The sequence below is a fragment of the Triturus cristatus genome, chromosome 7 (genome assembly GCF_964204655.1).
Source record: "Triturus cristatus chromosome 7, aTriCri1.1, whole genome shotgun sequence".
NCBI classification, from domain to species: domain Eukaryota; kingdom Metazoa; phylum Chordata; class Amphibia; order Caudata; family Salamandridae; genus Triturus; species Triturus cristatus.
Window position 1 is genome coordinate 741089891 of NC_140590.1, and position 19382 is coordinate 741109272.

At 44.2% G+C, this 19382-nt stretch overlaps 1 protein-coding gene across 3 annotated transcripts in view; it reads left to right on the plus strand.

Moving 5' to 3' along the window:
- Positions 1-19382, plus strand: part of USP36 (ubiquitin specific peptidase 36) — a 698649-nt gene that overhangs the window by 530767 nt on the left and 148500 nt on the right. For all 3 annotated transcript variants that reach the window (XM_085617464.1, XM_085617466.1, XM_085617465.1), the window contains 2 exons: positions 12410-13012; positions 14748-14944. In XM_085617464.1, the coding sequence (XP_085473590.1) occupies positions 12410-13012; positions 14748-14944 (800 nt within the window). The remainder of the gene's footprint in view (positions 1-12409; positions 13013-14747; positions 14945-19382) is intronic.

A 19382-nucleotide genomic window follows, 5' to 3' on the forward strand; every position in this document is an offset into this window, starting at 1 on the left:
CCGAGATCTTCCTTAAGCCCTACACTTTTTTACATGTATGTCTGCCTTTTAGCAAACGTTGCAAATTATAGGTTGTCACTGATTTCCGAGAAGGCGTCTACCTATTCTGCCATTGGCTACATACATACTTTAATGGGAAACTTCGACAGTGCCATTGACTAATTTCATGTGGTAGGTATGTCATAGTTGGGACTAGTGGGAGTAGGTGTATGAGTGATTGTGTGAGTGGTTCTGTGGATGATGTCATCAGTGATGTCATTTGAGATGTCATCAGTGATGTCGCTGACCAAGTCATGAATGATTTAATATGTGAGGTCATAAGCAGTGTATTGTGGAGGCGTAAGCTATAATTAATCTCAAGTAACTAACTCTTGAATTTCACTGGTTTTGTATGAGTGAAATCTGAGTAACTAAAACGTCCCTGTAACCTTTGTTTTTTTTCAGTGAATTTCTAAGGTTTTTCCTCTTCCAAAGACTTTTCACCCCTCTATCTCTTCTTATCTCATCCCAAATGTCCTCCTACTACTATGATCTCCAAATGAACACTTTCTATGCCCTTCCCTCTTCCACCCCTCCATTATCCTGTTCAATCCAACTAACAGACTCACATGTCTGCAGCTCAAACAAATTCATATTTTCCTATACTAATCCACCACTAATACTTTTTGGGTTCTGGAGTAGAGTCCTACTTGCCGAAAAGCACTACGATGCCTCATCAGGGGTAGTAAGTGCTATATAAATACATTTACAATATGCAGATGACACGCAATTGAAATGGTCTCGGTCCTCAAGTAAGGAGAGGGTCCTTCCCAAATCAGGCAGTGTATGACCTCAGTGGCAAAGTGGATGAATTTGAACTGCCTTGAATTGAATGCCAAAAAAACTCAGCCTTTAATTGTGTCAAACAATTTCTGGCTTGGGGACCTCACAGGTTGCTTGATGCTCTGGGGCAACCTCTGACTCAGAGTCCGCAATAAAGAGTTTAGGGATTTGAATAGATAGTAAGCTGTTATTTGAATTCTGTGGAATTCTTCTCTATGCAGAGGATAATTTTTCAGGCTTTGATCATCTCACACCTAGATTACTGTGGCATCTTGTATCTAGGCATTATCAAGGCTGGTAAGAATGTTGCTGCAAGATTGCTGGATCATCTTCCCTAATTGCACTCGATCTCTAAACAGCTACGGATGCCTCCACTGGCTCCCTGTAGAGAAGCGCATTCAATTCAAGGCATTGTGCCACTCTTCGTCGTCTTAACACAGGCCCTCCTATTCCCAGCTCTCTTCTACAGGTCTCTCGTCCACCTCGATGTCTTAGATCCTCTGACTCTCGGTTGGCGATTATTCTTTGCTTTAAGCTAATTAGTCAGGAAGAAAGTTCTTTCCCCTGTCGTGGGCCAAAACTCTAGAATAGACTTCCAGAAACCTTACGAGGCAAAAGTACCTACCTGACTTTGATTACACCGCTGAAGAACTGGCTATTCTTCAGGTTCTTTTTTAGGTCTAAATGCTTGGCTGAAGGATCTCAAACATGAGGAAAGAAAAATTTGAGAAAGTTTGTGTGAAAAATAACCAGACGTTTTCAACTAATTTGGAGATGAACATCAACAAAGGTACCGGAGGAGAAATTAAGAGGGAAGGAAACAAATTTCCTTGGTGGTTTTCGAGAATACCTGGACAGGGGTCTCCTTGTGCGATTTAATGGGGAAGACTCCATTCCAGAATGTCCACCACGGATCCTAACTGAAGGACAATCACCCGGTCTGCAACCTCTGCCTGCCCATTGACCATCGAAGAGATGATTGCAACTGCTGCGTCGGGTTCAAGTCAAAGACACCGAGGTCGAGGGAGAAGCAGAGACAGGCACACTACACCATGCAGGGAAAGAAGACAACTCCATTCCTGAAAGACCTGTGTCTGTTGAGGGACGAGCAGGAAAATGTAGCGGAAGGTGCCAATGGAGAAACATCAGACGCCGACCTGAGGCTCGTCAAAGCACAGTTAACCAAAAAAGGCAGGAGAAAGGAGTTAAGAGAGACATCGACCTTGATTAAATTGTCCGAGTCTTGAAGTTAAGACTCTGGCATTGAAGGGAGTCTTATCTTTGAAACACTCGCTGAAAAGTCATGCCCCTTGAAAGTGACACTGCATGAGGAAAATCTCCTGATAAGACCAGGTCATCAAAGGACGGTTGAGGGAAAGACGCTCCAATGTAGAAAAAGGAGAGGTCTCAAGATGAACACAGAATCTTGCTGACCAACGAAGGAATCTTCGACGTCAAAGAGAAAGTCAATATTGAGCCTAGACACCGAAGAACGTTGCAGAAACTAAAACACTTTGAATCCTTAAAGGGATTTGGAATACCACCAAAGGAAGAGGTAGACTGCTATCAGTGGAGGCTTTAGCCTCCGAATGACATTGCCTTGTTTAACCAGGTTATCAAAAAGGCTGCAGACAAGTATGGCGTGCAGTTGGAGGAGGAAAGACCACGGTCTTGTGTTCTGCTAGAGACCCTCTTGCCATCACAAGCTAGGAACCAATTCCTGCCAATGCTTCAGAGTGTCCTAGACCAAGGAAATGAGGCTTTCAAAAAATTCGCCCCCTGTAAAGCCAGGGCTCCAAAGACAATAGAAGAAATATAAGTATTCATCTAAAGACCCAACATACATCAAGGGTACAGTGCCGGACGATTCGTTCATCACCTTGACAGCACGGAAGAGGGACAACATCTCATTTGTATCTGGACTGACTCCTGACAAGGAGAGCAATGGACCTCGCGGTTAGAAGATTTGATCGCAGTGCAGGTAACCAGTGGTGCATGCAAATTTGAATGCCCTCCTGAACAGACATGCCTACTAGCACTAGGTGGAAATGGCTGAATTTTTTAAGCACCTGCCAGACCAGTACAAGAAGAGAGCTGCACACCGGGCAGAAGGGAGCAAGAACATTACAAACACATGCCTGAAATCAGCATTGAAAGCATCTGACACCTCAAGCTGCCAGATGATGATTGGGATCACTCTCCACCCTCACTAATTGCTGTGAATATCGGTATTAAGCCGGAGGTACAGGCTAACATATTAATTACCCCATTCAATGGGGAACAGTTGTTTGGGAGCATGGTCGATGACACCTTAAATCCGCCCATGAAAGGCAATGAACCCTCAAAATCTATGGGAGCATTGCAGTTCAGAGGAGGTATAAAAAGAGGGGCAGCGCCATCTTGCAGCCCTTCTGGGAGAGGCAGCTTCCAATCAGAAACCTCACACCAGGCGTTCCATGGAAGCAGTCAGACATCAAAACCCCAGAAGCACTGACAGTACCAGCAAAAAGGACGGCAGTCCATTCGAGGAGGGACACTGTGAAAGGGACAGCCTCACAGATGAGGCACAACCCCCACCAACAAGTGACTTCCCAAAACATCACAGCCTCTCCACAAAACACCAGTGGGAGGCAGAAAAAGGAACTTCCTTCAGGAGTGAAGGAAGATAACATCAGACAAATGGATCCTGAACGTAATACAGTTTGGATATTGAGTAGGATTGGACAAGATGCCTCCAACAAAGGGACCAAAAATAAAGTCCATTCAAAAGAAGAAACATCTCGTCTACTTAAGGAGGTAGAGGAATTAATGGAAAAAAGAGCAATAGAAAGAATGCCAAGAGCAGAAATCGAGAGGGGAAATTACTCAACATATTTCCGTATACCAAAGGTAGATGGATCTCTGTGCCCAATTTTAGACCTCAGTTTCATAAATAAGTTTATCAAAACACAGATTCAAAATGACAACCTTCCAGGAAGTAATTCAGCAATTACAAAAAGGGGATTACATGGCAACTATAAACCTAAAGGTTGCCTACTTGCACATCCAAATGAGTACAAAAAAACTGAAAATACCCAAGGTTTGTCATAAACAAAACATACTACCAGTTCACAGTACTGGCTTTCAGGAAATAATCAGCACCAAGTCTCTTTACAAAATGTCTAGCAGCAGTAGCAGCACACTTAAGAAGGCATGGCATACATGTCTATCCTTACCTGAACAACTGGGTAGTTAGAGCAAACTCTCACAACAAGTGCAAAGATCATATACAGCAGGTAATTAGAACTATTTGGATTCTCAGTAAACACAGAGAAGTCATCACCAACGCCTGAGCAAGAAAAAATGTTTCTAGGAGCAAGGGTCAACTCCATACAGGGGAAGTATATCCCAGTGAAAAAAATAAGTCATTGGTGCTGGAAACTCACCTTTATCAGAAGGGGCAAGCTCTGACAGTGGGCAAATTGTTAAGGAAAATGGCATCATGCATCCCGTTAATTCCATATGCAAGACTACATATGAGACCTATTCAGGAATGGCTTCTAATCCAATGGTCACAAGCAACAGGGAGTTAAGAAGGTCTAGTGGTTGACACACAAAACTTACAGGAGGAGATGGTTTGGTGAAACAACTCACATATGACTCAAGGGAGGAACTTTGCACAACCAACTCCAACAGTGACAATACAACATATGCCTCATGCATGGGTTGAGGCGCTCACATAGGCTCACTCAAGGTGCGAAGAGTATGGAAGGAACAAGATGCAGCACAAGACATCAATATATTGTAACTAAAAACGGTGTACCTAGCCTTAAAAGCCTTTCAGAAAGCGCTATTGGGATAGACAATATTGATCCAGACAACACAACGACAATGTTTTACATCATTAAGCATGGGGGAACACAATCTCTTTCATTAGAACTCTGCAAATGGGCAAAGCAGAGAAGGCTGGAAATAACGGTTCATTTTCCAGCCATGGACAATATAGAAGCAGACAGACTTGAGTGACAAGCTTCATGCTCCCAAAAATGGGAACTAAACCAAAAAGTACTCAATAAGATCTTTTGGAGTTGGGGAACTGCAAAAGTAAATTTATTTGCAACATCACTGCATGCAAAATGCTAAAGCTTTGCCCCCATACAACAAAACCACCAATCCCTGGGGAATGCACTGCTGATCAATTGGTCAGGGATATTTGCTCACGCTTTTTCCCCGATAATCCTGTTACACAGAGTGATCAGCAAATGCAGGAGAAACAAAATGACACTAATACTAATGGCCTCACAGTGGGCAAGGCAAACATGGTTTTCAGAGCTAATGGAAATAGCTCAAGAGAACATTCTGAAATTACCAGCACAAGATGTATTGTCAATGGAAGAAGGAAGGGTACTACAACCAGAACCAAAGTCTTTGAGCCTGGCATCCTGGCTCCGGAAGACTAAGAATTCGGTCATCTAAAGCAGCAGAAAAAATTGCTGTTCTAGGAGAAGCAAGAAAGTAGACAACAAGGAAGAGCTACATGGCTAAATGGAAGAGATAATTTTTGTGGCATCTTAAAGGGGACTATTAAAGAAGAACACAAAAGATGCTACACTGTTAAGATACCTCACACACCCGATAGACTGCAAATTAACATATGCCACTTCAAAAGTACTTTTAGCTTCAATAGTGACACTAATAGAGATTTTTGAAAGGGGCAAAAGGAATTGCACCACCAAGAAAAGTACACGCACCCACATGGAATCAAAATGTGGTTGTCACACAATTAATGAAGGCTCCACTTTCCATTGCACAAGGCCGCATTAAAAATATTCATCCTAAACACAGCATTTCTGGTGGCCATCACATCTCTGTGCAGGGTGAGATACAAGTACTCGCGCTTCAAGAATCATACTTGACAGGTGCTCAAGGACAGGATTGTCGTGAGGACAGATCCACAAATCTTATCCAAGGTAGTGTCACAGTTCCACATTAACCAAACAATGCATATTCCTAGTTTTTCCGAAAACCAAAGATGCATGCAGAGAGAGCGCGATGCACACTGTGGACGCAAGACATGCCATAATGTACTACATTGAAAAGATAAGCAGAGAGACTAATCAACTATTTTTCTCCTTTGCAGACAATAATATGGGGAATCCAGTAACTAAGGGCACAATTGCTAGATGGAACTTAGACTATTCAGCTGTGCCACACAAGTACAGGCGAAAACCTGACAACAATTGGAGCACATTCAACAAGGAAGAAAGGCTCAACCACTGCCTTTCTAGAAAATACACCTTTACAGGAGATATGTATGGTAGCAATGTGGTCTCAGCACATACGTTCACAAAACACTACTACATAGACATTCAAATAAACAAGGAAGCTCAAGTAGGACAAAGGGTCTTACAACATCTGTTTACAAATCAAAGCTCATCTTCAATCCAACCACCGCAAGAGTAACAAAACTGCTAACAAATCTATGCACCGCATGTGAATCCAAAAAAGCTTCACGCCGCAAAACAAAGTTTTTTACCTGTAGGTGTAGTTTTGCAGCTTGAAGAATTTTTTAGATTCACAAGTGGCCACCCACCTCCACCAAGAAGATGGAAGGAGGAAACAGACGACACAAAAAAGAATTGAAGATAGTGACCAAAGGTGTGGGAGCTTCTGGGGGAGGGTGTACAGTCACAGGAAGAACCAACTGGGGTGCCGGTGATGCCCAACAACAACAAAAATAGAAGACGGACTACAAAAATGTGGAGAATTCTGGACCCAACCACTAGATGGCGGAATAATGTACAGCATATGAATCCTTAAAATTCTTCAAGCTGCAAAACTACACCTACAGGTAAACTATACATTCTAAAGTAGAGAATCACTTCTGTTCAAATCTGCTTCATGTCATGCACTCTGGGAAGCCCTATCCTGGGCAGTCAAAGGCAATATAAAATGTTAAAAACAAAAGTGGGAAACCATAACCATTGTGCAAATTGTTTCATGTCTCAGGTTCAAGTATCCTCCTCCTGAAAATTCACCAAAGAAGTCTTTCTCTTTACATAAAGAATAACTTCAGAAAGAAGTCTTCCTCCTCTTGCGAAAACAGGTTGTAGCAAAGTTCCCCATTCCTCGCAGAGGAATGGGAATTTATTCAAGTTACTTCCTCACAAAGAAGAAAGGACTAAAGAACAATTGAGTTCAGATCCATTGAAAGTGAAATAGTGGATTCCAAATAACAAAATTCAGAATGTTGGCACTACATCAAATTTACCACCAACTCCATCCGGAGGAATGGCTATGCCTTATAGATATGCATGATGCCTATTTTCACATACCAATAACCAAAAAACATTAGGAAGAGACCATTATTAATACAAACCCATTGATTTCCATTTCAAGTCTGCACCCAATGAATCAATCAGGGGTTTATAAAGCATGCTACTCACCCGTGAGGGTCTCAAGGTGCTGGGTGGGGGAAGGGGTGCAGCTCTGGATCAGTCGAAGAGCCAGGTCTTGAGGCTCTTCCTGAATGTGTTCAAAGTGGGGCAGCGTCTGATGTTGACTGGGAGCTCGTTCCAGGTGTTTGCCGCGACGGAGGAGAAGGCTCTTCCGCCTGCTCTGGTTCTGCGGATGCGTGGGGTCTCTGCCAGGGCGAGGTCGGCAGAGCGGAGGTTCCTTATGGGTATGTGGAAGGAAACTCTTTCGTTGAGGTATTTGGGTCCTATGTTGAGGAGGGATTTGTAGGTGTGGGTGAGTAGTTTGAAGGTTACACTCTTCTCGATGGGGAGCCAGTGGAGGTCTCGTAGATGCAGGGTCATGTGCTCCTGTTGTGGGGTTCTGAAGACGAGTCTGTTTACGGTGTTCTGGATGGTTTGGAGCTTGTGTGGCAGGGTTTTGTTGATTCTGGTGTAAAAGGCGTTACCGTAGTCCAGTCTGCTTGTTACGAGTGTGTGGGTGACGTCTTTCTGCATTTGTGGGGGATCCACTTGAAGGGCTTTCGGAGGATGCGGAGGGAGTTGAAACAGGTCGAGGTGACTGCGTTGATCTGGCGGGTCATGGTGAGGGAGGAGTCTAAGATGATGCCGCGGTTCCGGGCGTGGTCCGTCAGGGTGGGTGGGTTTGCGAGAGCAGGGAGCCACCAGGAGCTGTCCCACGCTGTGGGGGAGGGTCCAAGGACGAGGACCTCGGTCTTCTCCGTGCTCAGTTTTAGGCAGCTGTCACTCATCCAGGCTGCGACGTCTTTCATTCCTTCTTGGAAGCTGCGTCTGGTGTCTGGTGTCTTCGTGGTTCTTCGTGAGAGAGAGGATGAGCTGGGTGTCGTCAGCGTACGATACTATGCTGAGCCCATGCTGTCTGACGATGGTGGCGAGGGGTCCATGTAGATGTTGTTGAAAAGTGTGGGGCTGAGCGAGGATCCTTGGGGTACTCCACAGTTTATCTCTGTAGGTTCGGAGAGGAAGGGAGGGAGTCTGATCCTTCGGGTTCTTTTTGAGAAAAAGGAGCGGATCCAGTCGAGGGCGGTTCCTCGTATCCTGGCGTCATGGAGTCTGGCTGCCAGAGAGCGGTGCAAGACTGTGTCGAAGGATCTTATCAAAATATATGGCGGTTGTTGCAGCACATCTCAGGAGGTTGAAGATATTAAACAAACCCTATCTAAACAGTTGGCTAAAAAAAGCTTCAAGGTGTCAGCAAGCATGCTAACATTGCCAGATTGCTGCTGTTGCCCTCATCAGACTGGGACTGCATGTAAATCACAAACTCCATTGACTTGCCAGTACTGTCCCTTTATTACCTGGGAGCAGTTTTTGATATGGTAAATACAAAGGTGTCTCCTTCAAAGAGAGATGTTTATCTATTCTTCAGAAATGTTGCAATCAGAAGAAGACAGCCTATCCAGCAGCAAGTCAAGTATCATCTCTGCTAGGATCAATGACACCCTGCTGCTTCCTGGAGCCAAATGCATGCCTGAACATGAGACTTCTGTAACAAATGTCTGGAGGATCAGTGGGACCTGCTCTCAGGAAAATGAGAAGTCAGTGACCCCATCAAAGCACACAGAGTAATCGCTCAGCTGGTGGTGTCTTACAGAGAACCACAGATGCCAGTAACAAATTCCTCCCCTATCTGTTTGGGGTTATCCTACAGATCGCTTAACAAAAACCGGTTGGAGGAGGGTCCAAGGGAAAGTTTAAAGACCAGTAAGGATTCAGTCCCCAAACAGTAACTCAAAGAACAGAGAAACCCTTGGGTCTGTGGTACCAAAAGAAACAGACAGAGGCACGTAATCCCTCACCATCTGGGATTCTCCTCTTGGCGGGAATGCCTAGTCCCGCCAAGGGCTACAACTCCCTCTCTGAGAGGAAGGAGCTTAGGGATGTTTTATTCCTACTCTATTAAGGATATGCTAAATCCAGCAGATGAGGAAAAACTAGAATGGATTCGGGTGAGGGCGCAGCGCAACAAAAAATAACACTGTATGGGTAGTAATGGTAAAACTAGCTAGCAGGAGTGAAGAAATTGGCTTTATTAGCTCGTTCCCATTGCCAGGATTAAAATCTGTACACCACCGGTTGCAGCTTATGTACCCCCAGGGGTATCAATGACCAGAACTGTGTCCCCTTCCCTGAGCTGTCGCCAGGTTGAGGTGAGGCTTCTTATCCGTACACCACGGGTACGACCAGTAAATCTTAACTGGAAATAGCAGGATCACTGGTTTTGTATTCCTGCATTTCATCATTTTTTCATCACTATTCACTATTTTCACAGTAGCATTCTCATAGGTCCTGACGAAAGCCTTGACACCTTCCGGCCTCCCTGGCTGAAACATGTAGACCACTTTTCGTCCGACACATGCAGTTTTAAATCCATACCGCAGGTGCACTGTTTGCACACTCAGTGCGTCAGTATTTGCCTTTTCTAAGTGAAGTAAATAGCAAGTCTTACTAAAATCCAGTTTTCCCCGTTTATTAACTTTGGAAGAATGAAAAGGTTTGTGGACTCTGACTGGATTCAAACTCCGGATCTACAGGTCACACGCAAGTCAACAGCATGCTTAATTTGCTAAGCCATGTAGCTGACATACATATCTTTGCATGGGTGAAGAACCCCAGAACCTTTGTTAAACAACTCTTTCTGAAAACAATATTTCTTTCTAAAAGTTATTTATTCAGAAAATGGGGTAAAAACAATCAACATTCTTGAAGAGCAGTGCAAACTAAGTCTCCTCAAATGTCTGCTATCTGCACCACAGATCCGAGGACAGAAAACATTTAGGAGTTTTATTGATTAAACTGACACTCCCACACATGGGATGGTCATGGAAACTATTCACGTGTGCTAAACCTGGCTAGCTAGGTTAGTGTGGATAAAAATCACTTTCTTTGAGTCCAAATCCAAAAAGTTGACAAGAAAGGCCCTCTCTGATACTTCATCGGTGTATTCGATTTAAGGCACCATGATCACTCCATTTAATATTGAGAAGCTTAATCTATTGGTGCTTTGGTCAAAGACTAAACAACCTTCCCCCATTGAATGTATTACTCTGCATCTAGGCATTTTTTGTGAACAGAACTGTGCTAAAATGTGAGGCTCCTTTCTCAGTGTCACATGCTTAGAACAAAGGGCTGTATGATTCTATAGAGCCAGTATCTACATGTTTTTACTGGTCCATTTCAACAGGTCTCTCAATTTGTTAGTGGCTTTCAGATGACGTGGCTTGCTCCATTAGGTTCAGAGCAGCTGGTAGTGTCTGTAGCTTTTTTAAAGTATGGAGACGTATGTCATTAAATTAGAAATTATGTTATAAGAGTATCATTGTAGGAAGCTGGCTCTGTATATATTATACCAAAGTAAGATATAGTGTGCACATATTCCAGTGGATCCCCAAAGGTAGGCAGAGGTAACGATAGATAGTACATTACACTCTGTGGTAGTGTAGGTGAGCAGTAAGGCTTTATTAGAGGGTAGTGTTAAGCATTTATTGTACACACTCGGACAAGGAATTATGTCACACACACAAAGACTGAACTCAGACCAATTTGTTTGTATAAAACTATTCTTTTGTTGCATTTTTATTTCTAGAACCAAGCCAGGACTGGTACAGGTAAGTATGATTGTACTTTTCAAGAAAGATTGTTAAAAAGCAAGCTGGATGAAGAATGACTTTTCTTACAGTTTTGTAAAAATGTGCAAATACAGTTGTAATTACTTTTGAATACTTTTCAGGATTATTTTTTCTACTCAGTGTGAAATGCCTAGATATCACACTCAGACATTTCCTGGTGAAAAGGTAAGTCAGTCAATTTTTCTAAACACACAGTTTCTTAGGTTTTCATACAATTTCCAACCCAACACTTGAAACTTTTTCCACAGAAAAAGTCAATGCAGTCCTATGGGAGAAAATTGGTTTATCGGTTTGAAGGTGAGTAATTGTTTTTGGTAGTTGGGTTTCTGGAGTTTGAACTTGGGTTCCCCCAGGGTCAAGTATGCACTCAAAGAACACCCTCAGTGCACTAGGGCGGCGGGTGCAGAGTACTGAGGCCCAATGTTATCCAGTAGGTGATAGGGGGTCTCTGGTTGATGGCTGCTCACAGGCACGCCCCTTGGATGAGGGAGCAAAGCTCCTAGGGTTTAGCTCAGGGCAAAGGTGACTCCGAGCTAGCACACAAGGTGCACCCACAGTGGCACAGGGGCGGACGGGTGCAGAATGCTGATTTGGCATTGGGTGCCCTGTTGTCTTCAGCGGGAGTTGCCAATTTTAGATTTTTGCTGCAGGCTAGGCCCAGGAAGTCTTCCAGGAGGAACCGACCTCTGAGCAGGTAAGTTGGAGGGCTCAGGACATAGGTGCACCGCAGGTCCTCTTCTCCAAGGTGGGTGGATGCATTGGTGTCTTTTGAGGTAGATTTCATCTTACCAGGCCACTTGCCGTTGGGGGGGGGGTGGAGGGGTCTCCGTGCAGAACCTGCAGGTGACGTCAGGGAAACCTGGAGGGGTCCACCCTTGGTGTGGACTGGGACTCTGGAGCTCTGGGGGACGTCCCTGGGAACGGTGGGCCACTCTGACTTGGGCCGTAGGCATCTGGTGCAGTGGTGCTTCAAGGCGTCCGGTATCTTTGTCCTCAGCAAGCTCAGAGTGTTTCTTTGGTGTTTCTTTTAAACAGAGCTGCTGTTCACAGGAGATCCGGTCTTTGTTGAAGGCAGTCAGTCCTCCCAGGGGTTCTGGAGGTTCTTTTGCTGGAGAACAAGGCGATTTTTGGCGCAGGAACTCTGGAAACTGCAGATGGGCCGGTAGGGCTGGGGCCAAGTCAGTTCTTCTCTGCAGTCTCCTCTGCTGGGTGTCTTCTTTAGTCCTTCGTAGGTTGCGGTAATCTGTCTTCTTGGTTCATGGATGCCCCCTAAATACTGTGTTTATGGGGCATTTTAGAGGTCTTGAGGTCAGTAGCCAATTGGTTTGAAACCTTAACCAAACTCACATTTGTCAATATTGGCTATGTTTCTCAGATCTTGCATTTGTTTACTTGTCTTGCCTCCCTAAGGACTGACAATATTTGCTTTTTTTCTTTTGTTACCTCAGACTTGATTGTACATATTCCTTTCTCGTTTTTCTCTAGGGATGTCTTGCTGCCTTCAAAATCACAAAGTCCACTAAAGTTAACAGCTGCCTGTCCTCCTAGTACACCTTTTGCTCAGTCCCTAGATATAGCCTTGATAAACCAGGGATTAGGATCACCTAAACCTCATCATGCTGCCATGCCCTCATCACCATCTTGCCTTCAACCTGCAACTGGTGTACATGGGACAGCCAACATGGAAACTAGTCTTCAATCTCCTGTCCACTTACAAACAGTCTTCCAGAGTCCCCATGGACAGCAATCTCCGGCACCCTCCCCGAAAAAGAAAAAAAAAAAGCACAAGTCAGGAGACACCTGTACCATGGTGTACTGTGAGAGTAATGTTAAGACACTGTCAAGTCCAGATCCCACAAGGAAAAGAAATGGGGACCCCGAAAACTATGACCGGCCCTGGCACAGGGAATGTGTGACTTCCCATTTGGATCACAGAGAACCGAACCTGGTAGAGGATAATCAGCTTGGAGAAAAAGTGTGCTCTGCGACTGCCGTCAAGCACAAGAGGAAGAAAAAACGGACACCAGATGGAGAGCAAAGCGTGGAGCCTAAGATTGACTGCAGCCTGAGGGCAGAGGCCTTAGTTGGGTAAGTCTGGGGTTGGTCTCACTCCCTAATCAATAAGAGATTTTTATCCTTATGGCTCTGATTGTGGTTGTATGAGTGCGCAAAGTATTGTTCCTGTCTGACTTATTTTGTCTGCGTGTGTGTACATCTAGGAGCACCACCCCCTGCTAAAATGTGAAAAATAAATGGATAACGGCATTTTATTTTGCATCCCATCGCCAGCTGTCATTGCGAGTCTTCAGCAGGGCCAGGCAATCCTCTTGTGAAAGGCATGGCAGGGAGAGGAGTCGTAGCCACTTTTAAGTGCGCTTGTCAGTTTGGCCGGCCGTTTTAGACCGTTTAAACAGTCATGCGCATTGAGGTTTCTCCAAACCAGCTATATTGCACAGCCGGGTTGGAGAGACGCCACAGTCTCCCAAGCACTGTCTGAGCAGCAAACGAGGCTGCTCAGACCAATCCCAGCGCTTGTCACATGCTGGGAATAGTGTTCCCAGCATGAGAGAAGTGCCATGATTGGTATCTGGGAGCCTGCGCAGTATGCAACCGGAGTCTAGGATCGTAAGAGAGGAGCAAGGTGGCGGCCGTCAGAGCAGCAGGTAAGTGCAATTTTAATTATTTTTTGTTACTGCCCCCCCCACCAAGCAATTCGAGCATCCGCCACTGCCTACATCACTGTATATTATTTTCCCAGTCGTTACCAGTGTACATCTAGAAACTCCATGAAACCCACAAATACAATAGCTGTCTCCAGGGGTCCATATGAAAATAACCACATTGCAGCAGAATCCACACTTCCACTCTCATCATGAGCAGATGCCTAGGACAGATTGGACTTTGGTGGTGTTGCTTCGGGTTTAGGGTTTGAGAGGTTGGTGTTCTGCTACTCTTTGAATGACTTATATCTTTACATATTTTTGAAGGTTGCCGTTTTCGGTGTCTGAATTCTTTTAGATTTATTTGCAAATGATTACTCTCCCTATATAGTGCTTTCTTTCTTTGTGCTTGCAGAAAATGTGCCTCCACCGTTTCCCCATGTGCTGACACAACTGCTACTCCTTTTTTGAGAGAATACTTGCTGCTTAACCTGCTTAAAAACCCAGCTGATGATGCTTTAACCTCAGAACCATGGCAGCAAAGTCTCTCTGGGTTCTCTAAAAATGTCAGAGTTGCTGTTATATGCTTCTTTGTGTGCCTGCATTGTCTTCTCAGTTGCATAGGTCTCCTTGTGAGCAGTTCCGTGGTCCCACAGATTGACGTTCAGAAACGGTCTCATGCATACTGCACAGAACGGTTATGGTGAAGTCTGTTATCGATGTTGGTTCATTATGATGCCCACTTTCACATCCTTGCATTCACCTCAGTATATGTATAATTGGTTTGCTATTGGAGTTCAGCAACCTGGGACTAACGCTTAGGCACCAAATTAAACACAGTTCTAACACTGCTGACTTTACAAATCTGTAACCCGATAATGAAATATGGCTTCCATAGTATCACCATGTTCTTTAAAATGTCCTGGTGAGCTGCGGCTCAGAATTTACCGGTCTGTGTGCTGACAAATCGTTCATAGAGTGTCTGAACTGTTTTTCTTGTGCTCTGGCAATCACTAGTAGGGCCTGAAGTACCCAAGATTGTGCATGCAGGATGTTAAAGTGCACCGGGTGTTGTGTGTTGCAATGAGCGGGAACTTCTGGGCAGCTTTTATCATTGTGTGTAGCCTTACTGGCCTCATCTCCTTTCTTTAAATCCAAAACAGAGAATGTTGGGCCTCGGAAGATGTCCTACTAGAAACCACTCACCATATATGCACTGAGAGCAGGAGTAAGACAAGGCCAGAAGAGCCGGTTCCTGAGGAATGCAAGCAAAGTGAAACTGGTGACTGCTACCCGGTGTCTGGCCACATTACAACAAACAGAACTGAAGACAGCACCATAGCAAGCGGAAAAAAAACAGGTATAAGAGTGTGTGTATGTGTGGCTGTGTCCTGTAGCTAATGGTGTGTTAGTCTGCACTGCTGGTTAGAACCTTCTAGGAAACTGGGTATGACTGAATTTGTGTGTGCCTGCCTATCTTTGTTTCTGGGTATTTGGAGTCTGGGAGGAAGGGGTAGCAAGGGTGTTGAGGTCTCATATTTGTTGATGTGCATGCCAAATTTGTGCCTCTTGGAGCAAGGCTCTTTGAATTTGTTGCAAGCTGATTTGAAACCTAAGATGTGAAATTTGTTGTCAACAGCTATGTTTATTTCAAGATAGCACAACATTATAAAATACAATATATGCATTCAACACATCATTAAACATGTTCCTATAATACATCAGTTGTGTTTAAGATGATGGTAAATTACTAATAGGCATTTTAAATAGGGCAGTATTTCGTAAAATTAATTGAACAAAAATAACATTGCTGAACACGTGTTTAAATACACTTGAGGCAGTTATTTTGATTAATATCCATTGTCTACACCAAGAGTACAAAAGAGATCTAAATACAAGCATTTGCAATGCAATAGGTCTCGCATTTACGCAAGTTTAAGCTATTGGTATTGTAAATGACACTGCCTTTTATTTAGGTTTTAAAAACAAAAATAAAAAGCATTGTTATTTGCAATGTTAATAGCTCAAACTCGCGTAAATGCGAGACCTATTGCATTGCAAATGCTTGTTAATATTGTAGTGCAGCAGCAGTAGGCTAGCGTTAGGGCAAATATTCTCTTACACCCTCCCATTTCTCATATGCGAGGTCCTGTTTTAATGTAAAAAAGTTTTTTATGGATGTTGCACGAAACAAACAATATTTCCCTGCAAAATGTCCACAAACCCGGGCACCTGATAATATACAATAAAGGAGTGCCCAGGAAGGAAAGGGCACGGAAGGAAACGCTGTGCTCTCCTGCTGCCTTTTCAGCCTCTGCAGCCCCCACACGGCCTGTGCAGGAAACACACTGCAATGTGTCACCGTCGCTGCTTCCATCCATGCTGGCGTCTGTTCAACCAACATGACCCTCTCGTGCCAGCCTTCCCCACAGTGGGGGGCACGGAGTGAGTGTATGACATGGGCAGTGACACACTTCATACACCATCAGAAATACCATTGAAGGTATACAGGATTTAGAGTTCTGAAAGCATTTAAGACAGACGGGGCACATACAAGGGACCCAAGAAATGAGTGTATTCAATGAGGTCGAACAGGTGATTTTCAGATTTCACTTAAACGATGCACAGTAGGTTCTCACAGAGCCAGAGGTTTTCTAAACGGTTTGAGCTAACAATTACTGCGAGCGAGGGTTGTATTTCCTCAGATTACGTGGTGCCTTTACCTGGACATGTTGTAGTGAGTAAGGAGGGGGGTTCTGCTGTGACCAGGCCGATTTTACTCGGGGGATAAAAGCAACGACCAGCTCCAACTGCAAGGGTCAGAAAAGGGCCCTTAATTGGAAGTGAATTAAGTTGAGTGATCTGTGTCCTACACCTTTACTTGTGTCTACCTAGCACAGAGTATCATGTAAATGGGGCCAGAAGCCAACTGGCTTCCTGTCAATCATAACAGTGCGCACAGTGACCAGTCACAAAGCCATTTACGACCCTAAGTTCCAACTAGGATGGTAAGTGTAGTGACACACACAAATTGACTTACTTGCACATATTATGCAAGGATGGTGTAATATTAAGCTATAGCAATTCTGCTCTCAGCAGCAGGGAGAGGGTGTTTCAAGGTGGCGATGCCATGCAAAGTTCAAGAACATCCTCTAACGTTTTCTTGGCCTAACTCCAACTCTGATACGGTTTGAGATTTGCAACTAGTATGTGTGGGAGCAAGTAAACAAAGAAGGTGAGCATGCGGAGGGAACACCTTCATAACAAGGGGGACCTAGTGTCAGGATTCAGCATGAGCAAATGCACTTTTGCCAAGCACCAACACATTGTGTAAATTCACACTCTGGTCAATTACACATATGTAAATACTTGCACACGTGGGTACTCCTGGAAAGGTATGACAGTCAAAGCTTCTCAGGAGTACTAGTGCACTGTTTTTTATTTTAATAAATTCAAACATCTACTTCAAGAGCGGGAGCAGATGGGAGTAGATTTAAGAACTTATTCAACAACTTTCCAATACACCGTACTGTTGGTGCTCATATTCACTATCCCGGCTATTCTATGGCATATTTCGAACTGCAACATTTTATCTGCCCTGCAATTCTTACCAGGCAATGCACAAATACAATAATATTGATCCCTTTTGTACTTTAAACCTTTTTAATTTTAAATGTTTGCACCTTAGCCGACCTGATGCACCTCTACCTACCTGTCTGTACCTTTTATTCTGAAATCTGCTACAAACTCCTAACCAACGAGAACACCTTTTCTTTATGTCTCCAGTCAATAAAAGTTTGACCACTGCCTGGGTTTCCTACACTCTTATTGTACAGTGCTCCAACACTTTGTTGGATGAAGTTCGCGCTACACAAATTAAATAAAGAGACAATAAATAAATTCGTCCCAGGAGTTTAATAACTGTGATATGGTAGGTAGAAATCCCCTTTATTGTATAGTTACTGGGGCTGTAACCGCACCCACTGTAGAGATGTGTGATTAACCTGCAGAGGTAGTGTTTGACCTTGGATCATGTTTGCCCACTCAACTTTGATCCTTTCATGCCTCGGGTTTGACTTTGGTTCATGGTTAGCCCCAGAGACCTTTAACCCTTGCACGCATCAGGCTTGACTTTGAATCAGGGCTGGCCCACTCAACGTTGACCCTCTCATACCTCAGGTTTAACTTTAGATCATGGCAGGCCCAGTTGATCTTTGACCCTTGCACACCTCAGGCATGACTTTGAATCCCGGCTGGTCAACTCAACCTTTGACCCTTCAGAGGGCCGATAAACTCAGTACCGCTGAGTTGGGTGGTAGCAACGCCTTTGTATTGCACTCCCAAGCATTATAAACCGGTGCCAACATCCACACTAAAACTTCCCTATTCAGTTTTTTGCAGAATTTTTAAAACCCTCATTCATTACCATAAAGTCCTCTGCCCGTTGCAAGAATAGATATGTGATAGTCAAGCTGCGGATGCCCATCAATTAACAAGTGCTTTGTTTAGTTTTAATTCAGTAAGAATGCTAGAAACAGCACTGCCTGCGTGTCGAAGGCGTGCATATTCCTACCACATTCTCGAAACTTACCCAAGTACTCATTTTTAATGTCGATAAATTAAGGCCCCCGTTTATGTCCTTTTATATAAATACAAAGATTTATGGGAACATTTGCAGTGAATTTATTGCCGCGATTTGTCTTCGCATGGAAGCCGCAAACTATTTTTACATTTCCTGTTCTCAATTACTCAATAGGAAAAAGAATACGTTTAAAGTTTCCCAGCTGACGACATAATAGTAGAGCTTTCTCAGAGTTGCTCCACGAAAGCTTTCCCTCGGCCGCCATTTAGCCACAAAGACACAGAAATAGGCACGTCTGTCTACAGTACAAGAAACCAACAGGAAGTTTCCATCCCAGCACATCCCATTTAAACAAGCGCGAGTCTGCCTTGTATAGTTGCAGCGTGAAGCTGAATCAAGCGTGCGGTGGGAGCGTGTGAGGCAGAGGAGACCCCATGCGCGTGCACATCGCCTGTCCGTGCGCGCACGTGGTTTGTCTCCCTTCGCACACCAAACCCACAACAATAGTCTCGCCAAGGCGAAGCAGCGCATGCGCTGCGTTCGCTAGGCGAGACCTAAAAAAGCAAGATGAGTCATGACAAATTGCCAGGTTCGGTTCCGATTCCCTTTAGGTGCGTGAGAGCGACTTCCTCTTGCAAGAAAGAGAAACCTAGCACAAAAGAAGAAATACAACGTTAGATTCAACGTCTTGCTCTCAAAATGCACAATGAGGATCCATATTGACTGATTTTAATAAACAGTGGCTGGATATTTGTGTTTCACTGTGGATCAAGAAGTTATCTAGCCCCAAATTCAGTTTTACTAACGCACAATTAAGTTTAAGGAAACTAGCTTCTTGAATGTTTAAAAGTATGACTGAAGATCAAGTGTGGTAAAAATGTCTTGATTTGAGAGATAATCCTGGTTGTCAGTTAGGTTTGATGAAAGGCTTGTTTCTGGTCCAGGAAGGACCTGGCCTGGCAGTTCAGTCTGGACTGTTCCCATGGGGCACAGAGTCAAGACTGATTTGCATATGGCTGGGTCCAAACTGGAGTGGCGTAGTGGGCAAAAGAACGATGGATTTAACCCAGATCTTTTGACTCGGGGAGAATGTTTGCATTGTCAGCATTCAGTCCATCATTTGCTTGCTGTAATACACAAAAAGCATGACAGAGTATGGTAATGATTATGTTGGTGTGCTTCTGGCTTTGTATCGCCAGGGCATGGATCTCTGTGA